A 14,978-nucleotide genomic window follows, 5' to 3' on the forward strand; every position below is an offset into this window, starting at 1 on the left:
TTTAGGTGAACTTTTTAAAATACTTATCCTTTAGGAAGGTCTATCTAAAATAAGTCTCTCCAGATATTTGACCACTTGAAAGTCAGAATTGTGCTAAAATAAGTGACAGAAGTTTTATGGAAAGTGGACCCTGAAAAAAAGAGTTCTGTACGTGGTCAGGATTGACTAAGTTTAAAATAAGTTTAATTGAGTCAATAAATTTTAAAAGTAAGCTGGTGCAAAACTTGAATTTCGCTTTTCTCTCTGTTAAGAAGACAAGGTTTCTTAAGATTTTGGACTGCCTTTGATACCAGATTTTAAGTTTTTCTACCTTTTAAGAGATCTGTTCTGTACTTGCCTTTGAAATCTTTTATTGTTACTTTGGCTAACTGAGTAACTATTGTTTCACAGTGACATGTGATCCTATCTGACAGTTTTAAACCCTTTTCTTATTTTTCGGACAAAACTTCCCAAATCAAATTATAATGAAGTTCCTTTGAGCTCTAGCTAACTTTGGGGTGCTTCAAAGGGCCCCTGAAACACCCCCAAAGAGAGATATTAACTAATTAGGTTGACTTGGTATGTTGAATTACACCGGAAGTGTTGTCAAATAAGCAATAAATCTTCTTTGGTTATATTGTATGCCAAATGATACGGGTATTCTACAGATTATATGGAGTTCCTAAAATTTGGTATGTCCTGGTAAAATGTTACCAGTCAGAATTCTCTTTATTATCGGAAAGTGCTGCATGTCACCGCAGCAACCACATTACTTTGTCAATTGCATCGTAATCAGATTTAAACGTGCCTTCTCTTTGTTTCTTTTCAAGTAGCCAAATGTATGTCTCAGCCCACTCATCTTTGTAAAAATAGACATAGAAGTCTTTCAAATGCTGTTTTAGCAGGAAGTTACTGATGTGTATGTGCCATTTACAGTGATTCTGTATATACTCCCCAGCTTCAAAAACACTTAGAACTGCTGCTGTGGTTTCTGGAAGAGTCAGTTGTTGGTTCCTCAATTACATCTGTGCAGCTCGGGTCTGAGTTTTTAAAGAATAGTTAACTTTTAAAGAAGTTTCTTTATCAAAAGAGCAGTTTGAGTTATAGCCATGGTTTTTGCTGGGTTAACATTGGCTTCAGTTAAATCGTTTCAATTATAAAGTAAGTATAACTATGGTGAAGAAGCTTGGCTCATTTTAAAATGCTGAATCACATTTTATTTCTTGAATTAATGCGATAGAAACGTCAAAATTCCGGACCACTGGAATATGCCAACTTTTTTGTTTTGGGGTTGTGTGTATAGTTTTTGTTGTGCTGATTTGTTTGCTTGTTTTTTAAAGAAACGGAAACTGCTATGTCTGCTAGTGGAAGAAAATGCTTTGTTTTGCTCTGAAGATTCTGAAATTATTCAGGCATATCGTGGTTCATAGATTACAAAGAATAATGCTAGTTAAATGCCAATGAACTATTTTTACTCTTTTTATACGAAATGTACAAATTTCTGGGGGGTGGTGGTGATGGTGGCAGCGGTGCCTCTTACTACCTTATGTAAAACACTTGAACATTTTCATCAGTATTGCCATCATCTGTTTAATACTCCCAGTATATTTTCTCAACGTGTTTACCTAAAGTTGTATGGAATGACATAATAAGCAATAAAATCTGGATTACACCCTCCCCCCCCAAAAAAAGTGCCTTCTTAAGTCTTTCGTCATTGTACACAGTTATGGTATCACTCTGATGCCTTTGCAAAAATGCTTCCTCTTCAAGAAGATTTATAGAAGGGACCTTTGGATAAATACAAGTTTCTGGTTTTCAGACCATAAAGGTGAACCGGGTAAGATCTTGAAGAATTCTAATGGGAAACCTGATGGCTTCATAAAGCTGTTAACAAAAACGATTAGTTGCACATGACTGGGTAAACTGGTGACTATGGTTATAATTTGTATGGTTTCTATCTGAAAAATGACTGCTTTAAATCTGTGTTTTCCAGGTGTAAGCAAAAGTCTCCCCTTAAACTAATTATGACTTACAGTAATTTGTTAAATTATACCCTTGTAAGCAGAATTGAAACATTTATCTTTTTCTCTCTACCTGGTTGATCCTGCCAGTAGCGTATGCTTGTCTCAAAGATTAAGCCGTGCATATCTAAGTATGCACTGCTGGTACACTGAAACAGCGGATGGCTCACTAACTCAGTTATGGTACCTCTGGTCGCTCGCTATTGCAACTGGATTACAAATAGTTATACTGATCATTGTTCTTTGTTTCCAGATTGTTTGCTCTTTGTGTCTCCCTGCTGCACTGTGTCTTTGTTAACGTTACTAGCTGCATTACTTATATCCTGTCTATTTTATAAGATTGGTGTCTCTTACAGTACCCAGTATGTAACCAGGCCTCCAACAATACTTCTATGGCTAAACATCTTGAGGAAATAGATCACATTTATAACATAAAATAATTGTAATAGTGTGATTCTAGGTATGGGAGGAAGCAACAAGGGAAAATGTCTCCTGGATCATAATTAGATAGAGGATCCAGAGGATCTTTAATTATCAATAGGGCCTAATCCAAAAACTAGCACGTGGAGTGGCATATCAAGCATTCTTCCCTGACCTGGGATGAGCCTCCCAGCACCGTGGGACAAAATTTGATCCTGAAATGTCTCCCAAATATTGGTCAAAATCCTGACCAAGAGGAGAGGATCTGAGAAATGGAATATTGCCTGACACATCAGTCATTAGCGATTGCAGCCCTCCAACGTGAGCCGGTGAGCCCTGACGAAACTCAGGATATGAGAATATAGGATACAGGCCCCGGGTAGCTGAGGTACATATCAAATGAATGATTTCAGTGAGCCCAGACTCTTGCATCTTCCCATACATAGAAAACTGCTTAATTCCTTAACTTGAGACGCTGCTTCCCAGGCTTGAAGCTCTCAAAATTCCCATCAAATAGATCATAACTCTCAACTTTTAGGCTGAGAATATTTTTTTAAGGCTACAGGTGTAGACACTTTCCAGAGAGGAACAAAAAAAAACAAACAAACAACGTTTGCAACACTGGCACCGATGGTGGACACTCCCGGAAAGTTCCATCTGACGAAGCAATTAGAAGGGCCGTCACCCCTTTTTCCACAAGACTGTGGAATGGACATTGACAGTAGGGAATTGGAACAGGGAGGAGCCAAATCTGACTACACGTTGGATCTGTTTCTTTGACTTTAACCTTTGCCTTCCGCTGCTTTTGTTCACTAAAAGGATACTGTCTGTACATAATGGCCTGCCTCGGGGAACCCTCTTCCTCTGCCTGAATGTTAAACCAAAGTGCCTTTGTTCAGGGAAACATACGGACTCTGTCCACCTGTGGATGGCTGCAATTAAGAAGAAATTAACACATCCCCTCCCTGAGGCTGGCCATTCCAGGAGATATTCGCAAAATTTATGGCCCTTTTACTTTACCTCCTCATCTCCTCCCCATCTCTGTGCTATAAAAGAAACTGGCATCCAAACCCGGATAAGATGGTTATTTTGAGACTTTAGTCCGCCATCTTCTCGGTCTGCTGGCTTTCCAAATAAAGTCATATTCCTTGCCTCAACACCTCATCTCCGACTTATTGGCCTGTCGTGCGGCAAGCACAGCAAGCTTGGACTTGGTAACATCTTTACTCAGGACACGGTGTCACAAAATGGGACATTGTTTTCTGTTTGTTTGTTTTGTTTTTGTGTTTTGTGTTTGTTTTTGTCTTGGGCTGGACCACGTGGCTTGTGGGATCTTAGTTCCTCGACCAGAGATCGAACCCACGCTCCCTGCAGTGGAAGCTTGGAGTCCTAAGCAATGGACTACCAGGGAATTCCCATGGGACACTGTTACCTTGCAGTCATGGTCCTCACCTTTGTGAGACAGAGGTAGTAGCGTAGCAGGATTGAGAACGTTGTAAAGTTTAAGATAAAGATTAGGTGGTGAAAGCAGGATTTCACAGGAAGTGAATCTAGTGACACTTGCAGTGAAACGTTGTCAATTCAGAGTTAAGAAGACTGTGGACAATGTGTGGAGTTTGCAAATAAACTTCATTTTCTAGAGTCAAATCTGCCAAGGCTTCCACTAAATTTGCAGTTGTGGCTATAACCTTAAGACAACTGAGATAGGCATAAGCAACTGACTCAAGTTGCATGCTATAATAGGCAATAGGCCTATATTTACTACCATGCTCACATAGTTCCGCGGGGCCTGATTATGCCATTCATGCACAAATCAAGTAAAAGTTTCTGAATAACCTAAAGTTAATCTATTAGGTAGAGATCTCTTTGCTAACTTAAAAGGGCTAATATATTTTGCCTCCAGTGGAGATCTCACCTTAAAGTTTCCGGATCAACCTGAACCTGATCATTTGGGTAACCCTAAGGCAGGCAGCTCTTGCAGTGCTTGTTTTAGCCTTATAAAAGCCTGCTTATGTTTATCTTCCCAAGCAAAGGATTCAGGGACTAAATCTTTAATAAGTTCATAGAGTGGAAGAGGTAACAGAGAAAAATTTGGAACCCAGAGCTTGCAATAACCAGCTAAACCTAGAAATCCACAATGCTAGCACTTAGTTGTGAGTCTAGGAAGTTCCTGTATCAGCCTAATTCTCTCTGGAGATAGCTGAATTCCTTCAGTGCTTAGATTATGTCCTAGGTAATGAACAGTGTCTAGAGATAATTGTAATTTTTCCTTTGTGTTCTTTCTCAGCTAACTGTTGCAGGAAATAAATGGAATCTTTTATGCATGCCTTATGGAATCTTTACAGTAGCTGAGTACAGCAGGAGGTTATCTCCATATGGTATAAAGGTTGATTTCTCAGGGAACTAGAGGGTACTTAAATCTTGGTGAAGTACTTGGGAGAAAAAAGAAGGGGTCCCAGTGAACCCCTGAGGCATAAAAGTGCAGGTATATTGTTGATTGTTCCAAGTAAAGGCATATAGATATTGGCTGTTGGGTCTCCGGGATGCTGAAGAAAGGTGAACAAAGGTCTCCAACAGTAAACCATTCCAAGTCAGTTGAAACTTGTGACAGAAGGGTGGCTAGGTTTGGAACAACAGGCAAACAGGGAATAACTATTTTTATTAACAGCTCCCAAGTCCTGGACAAATCGCCATCCTGCCAGGTTTCCAACCAGGCAAGATTGGCATGCTGCAGGGACGAGTACAGGAATGACTACCTCCTGGGAAATTAAGTCTTCTACAATAGGTGTGAGACCTTGTATGACCGCAGGCTTTAATAGTTGTTGAGGAAACCTAGGGAGAGGTTTAGCTACACCTATCTGAATCTTTATAGGTTTGCATTTTTTTATTCTTCTGATGTTAACACTGTCAGAAGTAGCCCCCAAATTTGCAGGCATCTCCACCAAATTAGAGAACTTGTGCTGAACTTCCTCTTTTATGTCCAGGACAGATTGTAAGGAACATAAATAATCAGGTTCAGGTTGATCAGGAAACTTTAAGGTGAGATCTCCACTGGAGGCAAAATGTACTGACCCTTTTAAGTTAGAAAAGAGATTTCTACCGAATAGATTAACTGGGGCTATATTGCATAGCAAAAAGGAATCTTGGTTGAGATAAAAATTCTCTCTGAACTTTATTAGGTACTCCCACTATGGAAACATCCTCTTGACTCAGAGGGACCTGTTGTTCTTTGAGGGTGGGATTTAGAGTAGAAAGCACAGCTCTGGTTCGGGCTAGGGATAGGGTGTTAAAGGGTTAGGTAATTATGTTTACAGTTAGGGTTAGGGTTTAATGTAGATTTCAAAGTAAAACATGAGAGTGGGGTTTAAAGTAGAAAGCATAGCTCCAGTATCAACTAAAATTTGGCAGTTTTTTATCAATTTTCATTCTATTTTCCTCTGGGCTGTTTAAGGTAATTGCTGGTAATAGTTTACCAGAGAACCTCTGGAGTTCTGCCAACTAGGGGAGAGGGTCATGGGGGGGCCCTCCCTTTGAGACAGATATGAGAGCATTTGTGAAGAGTTTGCATAGGACCTTTGAGGACACCTTTTTGTCCAGTGTCCTCACTGATTACAAATGAAACATTAACTTTGGGTCATCGAATTGATCATGGACCCCTAGGAGGTTGTAATGGGGGAGGCCTAGGTGTTATTTTGTGTCTCTTGCCTTAGAGCTGTTGTAACTGTAAGGCTATGAGCTTGGTGGATTTCTGTTTGTGATCTTGCTCCAAGGTCCTTTCAAAATGCTCAGCTATAGTCAGGAGTTCAGTCAGGCCTACAGCCTCCCAGCCTATTTTCTGCCCTTTTATCAATCCACTAATCTCAGAAGATAATCCATTTACAAAGAGGGCAGTTAAAGTAGGCTGAGTGGCCTTTTTATTGCTTGCAACCCCAAATGCTGTAAAAAGAGACCCTACAAACTGGCTCGAAAGTCTTCCACAGATTCACCCCTCTTTTGTTTGTATGAGTGAATAACAGGCCAATCATTATTAGGCCAATTAATAATAGACCAAGTGTGAGCAGGGAAGATTTTAGGAATAGCTTATAAAAGGTTAGTTGTTATTCTGCAAGCCTTTTTAGGTTGAGGATCTTGAATATCATCCTAGGGATTATGTCATTTTGCTTCCCGCGTCCATTCTGGGGCTTCCCCCAGTCCTACCAACATGTGTACAAGCAGATAAAGATCTAGCAGTTTGGGGACATAGGCCGTGACAGTGACTCTAAATTCTTCAAAAAATGTTGGGTGTTCCTCCCTAGGTTTAGAGAATTCTTTGACTATAGCTCTCAGTTCAGTCTTTGACCAAGAGGTAAAGGACACCTGAGGGGGCTCACCTGCAACCTCAGGTAGTTTTACTTTAAATGGCAATTGTTAAATATTCTCTTGGGAATAGAAAAGTATTTCAGACAGAAAATGAATAAAACAAGAGTACTCAGGTGAAAAAGGAAAGGGGGGGACAGTAGGAGTTAAATCTGCAGTCACATCCGTCCTATGGTCTTTTGTTTCAGGTACCTTTTGTCTCTTTAATTTTTCATTAGCTTTTTGTTCTAAGTCTCTAAACGAAGCTATTTTGGAATCTTGAAACCTTCTGTAAACTTTTACATACCAATTAAAGCAGGCATCTCATTCTCCCTGTCCAATTTGGGAACACTTGCTCTCTAGTGTTTTCCTTAAATGAACAATCTTGTCTAACTGGAACATTCCCCACAATGACCACTGTAATTCTAGATCAATATTAGTATAATTTTGCCATCTTTCTAAATATCTACAGCCTCCAGGACCATAGTTCTCAAATATAAAATAAGCAGGTGTGTCAGAAGCTGGCATTCTCAACTCTTTGGTGATAAAGGATCTCATTTCCTTAGCTAGCCTTTGTCAACCCAAAAGAACACACAAAAGAACTGCGCCTTAATATACCAGCAGTAACAAAGAGATGTTACTATGTCCTGGCCAAAAGAAGGCCTGGTATGCACCACCACCAATTCCCAGGGATCCCTGGACTGAGGAAAAAGATCCAACCAGCAAATCCCAAGGAATGGGGGCTGCAAACTGATGCCAAACAAAATGGAGAACTATAGCCGCCACCAACAGTTCCAAGCATGGAAACTGAGGGCTGATTCCAAACAGATGGGGAAGTGCAGACTACACTGCCAGCAGTGCCCAATGTGGAATCCAGGGAACAAAATTAGGGCCTAGGGTTTACCACTCAAAAATGTACTGGCAATAACCAAGAGATGTTACTGTGTCCTGGGAATTTCCCTCTGAAAGGCTAGGGGTTTGGCCTCAGGGAGAATCCTCTACCAGCCAAACTGACCTGCCCTGTAAAGGAAAGCCAATTAGATTGCGAGCACAAACTCAATCAAAGAGAATGGAGCTCAAACCAAGAGGAGCTTACCAACAACCTTCAGGAATGGCAAGAAAGACAGTGAACTCAAAGGAGTTGTGGGCACCACACCTGTTTCTCCTTGTCCCAAATGTTATCAGAAATTTGCTTCAGATCCCATCACTGCCACCAATATATTTATCTTTTTAAAAAGATAAGCATTTAATCATAAAATCATCCTGTTAGCAGGAGGAATCATAAGAGTGGATTTTAGAAAAGTGCACATATATATTTTTATACAGAACATTTCCGGAGGGATACATATTCAACTGTTAGTGGCCACCTCTGAATGCCACCAATGTATTAAAAAACAAAATTTAACTGAGTAAATTTGAAGATTTACTTTGAAGTTTGAATAAATTGGCTTTATTAAACGATTCATGAATCAGGCAGCATCTCATCTGATGGAAAGGGAGATACTGCAACTGGTTACACAACATGGAAGGCTTTTTGTTTTTTGGCCACGCCACATGGCATGTGGAAATCCTAGTTCCCCGACCAGGGATCGAACCCATGCCCCGTGCATTGGAGGAGCAGAGTCTTAGCCCCTGGACCACCAGGGAAGTCCCAGAAGGCTTTTAAAGTAAAGAGGGTGGGACAAGGAAAGAAAGTCATCATCAAGGGAAAAAATGAAAGTTCACTGGAGGAAAGTGAAACTTCAGGTGACAATGGCTTCTCATTGGCTGAACTGTGGAATTTTCTATTAGCTCTTTCTATTTTCTATTTCTTGTTGCTGGCCAGGAAGGAAGTCTTCCCTCCTCCAGCTGGGGTAGTAAAGTGGTTGCACTTCCTGTTTGGGGTCAGTGAATGACCTCTTCCTGTTGGGGTAATTGATGATGAGTGACACGGCATGAGAGCTCCCTCTACGGGCCTTCCAGACTCCAATTCTAGTTGAGGTTTCCTTTTGTTAACATTCACAGCATGTTTTATTGGCAGGAGGATTCACAATGAGGGAGAAAAGGCCACAAGACTCACCATAAAGAAGGCTCAGAAATTCCTGGGTGGGTCCAAGGGAGGCACAAGGTGGCTGTGGGGTCAGCTGGCGGCCACAATGATCACATGGTTCCATCTGATGGGTTTGCAGCTCGATGTGGAATAGTGAATAAAAGGGTCAGTTCATCCTATCAGAGAAACATGAAACTGAGATAAGCTTCCCACTGCTGGAAGCATCATGAGCCTTCAGAAAAGAACAGAGAACATGTCTAAAGGGTTTGGGAACATCAGAGTCATATCTCCTCAGAGTGGGACTCCCCAGGCTCTCCAGGTCTCAGTCCCCAACTCTCCCTCAGGGACAAAGCCTCCTCACCTCTGTCCTTGTCAGCTCACTGCTCCCTAGAGGTCCTGCCTATCCCTGAGGACTTAGGTTTCCACGGAGACAGGTTGGTTGAGACCTAGTGATACAGTTGACCAGCCTGATACGCAACAGTTCCCACCACCCTGGGGCAGTTGGGCTCAGGGACACGTGGCTCTGGACCCCATGTGGAGGGTGTCCTTGCACGTCAGCTGTGCCCCAGAAGAGCCAGTAACGCCTGTAGCTGTCCAACTGATTCTCAGGGTATTTTCCTGGGAGAGCCCTTGGTCATCTGACCTCCTATCCAGGAAGCCCCGTGACTTTCTGACTGCTGCCTGTCACGCCAACAACACACCTGTGAAGGTTCTGCTCTGCATGGCCATCTGTCCTCCAGGCCCCCCCTTCTAGTGACCCAGATGCTAGGACCACCCAAATGCTGAAGGAGTGTCCACCTGCCTAAGGTACAGACACCCCTGTATCCATCTGCATGATTTCTACTGGGAATCAACAACATTTATGGGGATTCTTTGGCCCTAAAGAACAGACCAACCTGATAGGAGCAATGCAATGATTCACGATTACCAGGGTCAATGCACATATACAGGGGCCCATAGCCCCAGACGCCCCACTCACAATTCACATGGGTGTCCCATACGTACCCACCGATGCCCAAATATTCTTGCTTCATACATACATACATCCAAACACGCACATCAGTGGTGTGCTGGTAAGTGCTAAAAAACTCTCCGAGAAAGGTGGGAAAGACTTCACCTATGCTATCTACGTGGTATAAATATTCCCAGCATGACCAATTTCAAGCTACCCACCTGACATCACTGAACACAGAGCTGGGAAGAGATATGCACCATTGACTATCCCAGGATAGTATGAACCAGTTCCAGCACATCCCATACCTTTTCCTATGAATTTGTGCACACAATCCACTTACACCCCAAGTAGAACCCTCAACTCCCATCACAGATATATAACCAAAAGGATACCACATACACATATGTGTTTGTACATATACATATACATACATATATATATATATATATATATATATATATCCTGAACACACACGTACATTTCTACCCTCACCCTGAATTATACACAAACAGACCACCTCTTACTACCTAAATTTTTACAGACGAAACCTTACTCACCCTGAATATTCACATTCCACTCTCACAACTATATATACACACACAACATGGGCCTGAAAACAAACATGTTCAACCAATATGCCATCCAGATCTACACACTGAGTACCTAAACACACAGGCTCACCAAGTACACAACTGTCTCATGTGCAACCCAAAAAAGACCCATATGCAGTCCCACAGCCCTAAAATACATATACTCCAGGATTCCTGCATACACACATAACCTACACCGTCTACTGGTTTCCAAACACACAAACTAAACTCTCACATCCCCCAGAATACATACCCCAGAAGCCCCAGGAACTCAAAAACACACACAGCCACAAATAACCTATTCTTATCAAATACAGCTGACCCTTGAACAACTTGGGGGTTAGGGCGCCAACCCTCCATGCAGTGGTTCTGCATCCATGGATCGTGTAGTAGTCCTGTAGTATTTACTGGAAAAAAATCCACTAGAAGTGGACCCGTGTGGTTCAAACGTGTGTTGTTCAAGGGTCAACTGTACATATAAGTCCACCTCACTAATACTGAGAACGCACATACAAGCAACACCACTAAATTCTTCAGGCATTACATTTTGAAATAGACACACAGAGGACTCTAAGCCTCCTGATATACTCACAAATCACAAATACACACACCCACAAACTACTCATGAGTATACACCCCAAATGCTCAGACACACTCAAAACAGGAAAACACCGACAACCTCTGCAGTCTTACTAATATACATACACAATTCTCACACACCTATGGACACACACATGCAAATATTCCCAAGCCCTGAACATACAGATCCCCTCCCAAACACTACACATTATGCTACCTCTCCAGAATACAAGCTCCCCACCACTACCCCAACATATAAACTGTATATGTGTGGGGGGGTGTTTATATATATATATTTCTACCCTCACCCTGAATATATAGACAGACCACCTCTTACTCCTGCCAAACACATGTATAAACACCCTAGCATTCTCCAAAGAAATACACTTTGAATACTCCTAACAACTCCATACCTTATGAACAAACTTTGATAATGCATGAACCTGATGATGGACACACACACAGATTAGAATACACAAGTAAGATACATGCAAGTATCTCCAGCAAACCATTTATGAAACAACTTCCGTATATCAAATTATCCCTAGCTATTAGGAGCCAGCTCACACATATGCAAGTACTAACAAATACCCGTATCACATATTTCTAATATATAGAAATGCAATTGTCCAACTTCCCTGTAGAAACATAGAACCCCACCTCTTTATCAGATACACATATACTCACTTCCCAAAATACATACGCTTAAGAGGCTCCTACTGAAAATTACAAATGCACAGCCTCAGCAAATATTCCTCCAAGTGGCCATGCCCCTTGAATACACACACAAACTCATTTAACACATAACTCTCCACAAGTCCCAAATGCAACCACAATTACCCAGAATACTACAAATATGCAATAATATCACCCTATATGCCCTTTGTTCCAAATACACATACAGTACCACACTACTGGCATATACATAACCCCACATTCCCAACCTCTCACACAGAATTAACTCTGCCATCTTGCAGAATACAGAATCATACAAACACAACATACCTACATATACAACATCCACCAGTCCCAGAAAATAGTCACAGACTTGCCCTCTACACATCCAAATATACAGACAGCTCCTGAAAATGCACACACACAAACACCCCATAACCATATAACATGCCCTGAATATACAAATGATCATCCTACATTCCCCAAATATACAAAATAAACAGACTGGACACCCAAAGTAATATACACCACTACTTTTCCTGACATTGCCCTTATGCATATGCAGATAATCCTTCCAAATCCACCATTAGACACACATAAATCCCCAAATTCATGGGTGATAAAAACACATGTAAACATATTCCCCAAACACCAAATTACAAACACCTAACCACCAACTCCTTGAGTATGCCTGCGTCACATCTCAACACCCTCCAAGTACAACACTCACTCTTACACACTCTCACAAAAACACAGGCATGACCTCCCTTCAGACACAAACATCCACAGACAAAACCAACCCACACCTTTGACTACATATCAGATTCCCACCAACCAATTAAATATGTACAGACCCCATCTATGCTTGCAAATCAATCATGATTTGACATCAGACTACAAATACATGTTTACTACCACATTCAGCAAAGTTGCTCCCATCACTGACAAAAGAATGCAGTTTGGACATAAGTGTTGATTGATGTTTTTATGATAAGAAGGAAGACACTAGTGAAACCATGAGTGTGTTCCTTCGATCTTCACTCATTTTCCAATCACCTGAGCTACATCTTTGGAACCAGATGAGGGTTTTCAACTCGCAAGAACGTCCCTCTAGCTTTTGTACTCTTCAGAACGCGCAGCCTAGAACGGCACCTGTTTAATAGCTCACACACACTACTTACCCCCCACCGTAGGCCCCGCAATCACTGAACCCTTCATGCAGCCGGCTCCCCAGTGGTGCCAATAACCCTGGGGTAAACCCCTCAAGGGAATCGAGCTCTATGGGGGCGTGAATCCACATTGTGGGGAGTCTCCTTACACGGACAAGGGCACAAATATCCCACAGGGTGAACACCAGCGCAGAGCGGTGACACCTGAGGGCTGAAAAGTCCCTGTACCCCTTACCTCAGGGTTCCTAGAATTGACTCCAGAGGCGGCCATGACAGGCCCCGCCCCCGCTGGACGGCCGTTGGGGCCCCAACCTCCGCGCTCGCGCATGCGCTCCTGTCTTCCGGAGCCGAGCCAACTACCCCAACAGACGCCAGGAGCTGTTGGAGGACGGCGGTCCGCGTGCCCGAGAGCCCCGCCCCAGTGGGCGTGCGCGGGCGTGCGCAGGCGCGGGGCGCGCGGGCATCTGTTCCAGGAGGTCTCTGCAGGAGAGGAGAGAAATGCAGGGTCGGGCACACTACGCAGCATCTCTGGCGACGCTCCTCGCAGGGAACCTTCGTGACCGTGTCTTCTTAAAACCAGCTCTTGTGAGATGTGCACTCGTGATTTTTCTATTGCACACGTGAAACCCATGCACTTAGCTACAAAGAGTTCTGGAGAGCTCCGCTCTAAGCACAGTAGCCTCAAATTGGGGCAAGTGCTTTCATGCCCTTTGGACTGCAGTTCCTTGGTTCTTGTTTATGCCTTTCAAAAAACAGTAGGTCCTTTTTCCTAGCAAGCCTGAAGTTTCTGCTAAAGAACAATTCTAGCCAAGAATTCAGACCTGGGAAACACTCTTAAGATACTGTCTCCTGACTCCGTTCCTAGAGTTTTTCCAAACGCATTTATTCTACTAGAATATTTTTTCTCAGTGTATTTAATACATGGAGGTTTTTCAATAAATGTTGATTCACAGGTGTTTGCTTTGTACGGTTTTTTTTTTTTTTAAATAACGTTGAGAGAGAGTGGACAATCTGGGCCAATTTCAACACAGCAGGTAGTATGGGAACAATTTTCCTTTCCCTCCCTCCTTTTTTGTAATATCTTGCAGACTTTCAGTTGGCATTAAAAACAACAACAACAACAAAAATAGTAGCGGGATCAACTTACTGACCTGACTTTGTAATACTTCCCAAAGAAACTTCAATCATCAGATCCTCTTTCTGGTCAATTACAAGATTAGAGCATTTCTCACTCAACAGGATGCCTCTGAAGACCCCTCACGTCTAACAGCACTAAGCGCCTCCAAGTGCCCAGACTTGAAAACTCCACAAGACACAAACATGGTATCTCTTCGTTTCTTTAACGTTTCGTGATTGAGTGGAAGATGAACTGTCTTCTGAGGCTTGTGATGCATGTCCAGAGTTGTTTTTTCTCAGTAGTCAATGCCTGCCCGCAGCCTCTGTGCAGGAATAGTCAGAGATCATGATCCAAAGGACTTTTAGATACTCCCTTCTGTGACTGCTCTTCCCAAATTACATTTGGGCTAATTTGATTATCTCTGTCTCTGGGGTGTAGGATTTTGAAGTATTACAAAAGTGATTGCAGAATTGGGACTGGCTAATTTTTGCACAGTGCAATTTTTGTATCAGCGGCCTTGAGAAGAGTCCTTCAAATACTGTATCAGAATTATGAGTGAGAATCTTGTAAATAATTGGTTGAATGACTGAACAAAGGGAGGAAGCAACAAGGAAGCCTGCCTTTCTCGAGTGCCTGGGTACAATATTTTGCCTCACCATCCCTCTAGTATGAAGTTATTGGTTGAAAATCATATGAGTTTTCCTTCATTGTAAAAGCTCCAGTACTGAGCGATATTCCCAAACTGTTTATTTTTTTTCAGTCCCCGACAGGAGTTTCTTTAGATATAAAGTTCACCATGCTGTTGCTTGAAATATTCTCACCTTATCTTCTCATCTTCTTCTGAGTCAATTTTTCCTGACAAGGGGCAAGGAACTTCTTAAGCACCAACAGGAGTCTTTTTCACACTGTGGAACAGTCCTTCTAAACCTCTGTTTCCTTCCGCAACACCCCACAATCAGCTGGAGTTCTACTGCAGCTACAGCAGTGAGAGAATCTCATCTCCCAAGAGATTTGGTTGCCATCCTCTGAGGTTTTCAGCCTTCATCTCCCTTGACAAGTTTCCTAACAGTCCTCTCTTCTCACAACACAAACCACGAATACTCTTTCAT

At 42.2% G+C, this 14,978-nt stretch overlaps 1 protein-coding gene across 13 annotated transcripts in view; it reads right to left on the reverse strand.

The window, feature by feature from the left end:
• Nucleotides 1-13,083, reverse strand: part of LOC132366929 (contactin-associated protein-like 3) — a 167,260-nt gene extending 154,177 nt beyond the window's left edge. For 6 of the 13 annotated variants that reach the window (XR_009503609.1, XR_009503617.1, XR_009503611.1 and 3 more), the window contains exon 1: nucleotides 8,815-8,897. Coding sequence is in view for 3 of the 13 variants with exons in the window: in XM_059924380.1 (XP_059780363.1) it covers nucleotides 8,815-8,908 (94 nt within the window). In the remaining 10 variants the exon portion in view is untranslated. Of the gene's footprint in view, nucleotides 1-8,814; nucleotides 8,961-12,764; nucleotides 12,811-12,987 lie in introns of those variants that run through there. The other 7 variants (XR_009503612.1, XR_009503615.1, XM_059924380.1 and 4 more) reach the window with 4 other exon arrangements.
• Between the last annotated feature and the right edge of the window lie 1,895 nt (nucleotides 13,084-14,978).

Source organism: Balaenoptera ricei, chromosome 6 (genome assembly GCF_028023285.1).
Source record: "Balaenoptera ricei isolate mBalRic1 chromosome 6, mBalRic1.hap2, whole genome shotgun sequence".
In the NCBI taxonomy this organism is placed as follows: domain Eukaryota; kingdom Metazoa; phylum Chordata; class Mammalia; order Artiodactyla; family Balaenopteridae; genus Balaenoptera; species Balaenoptera ricei.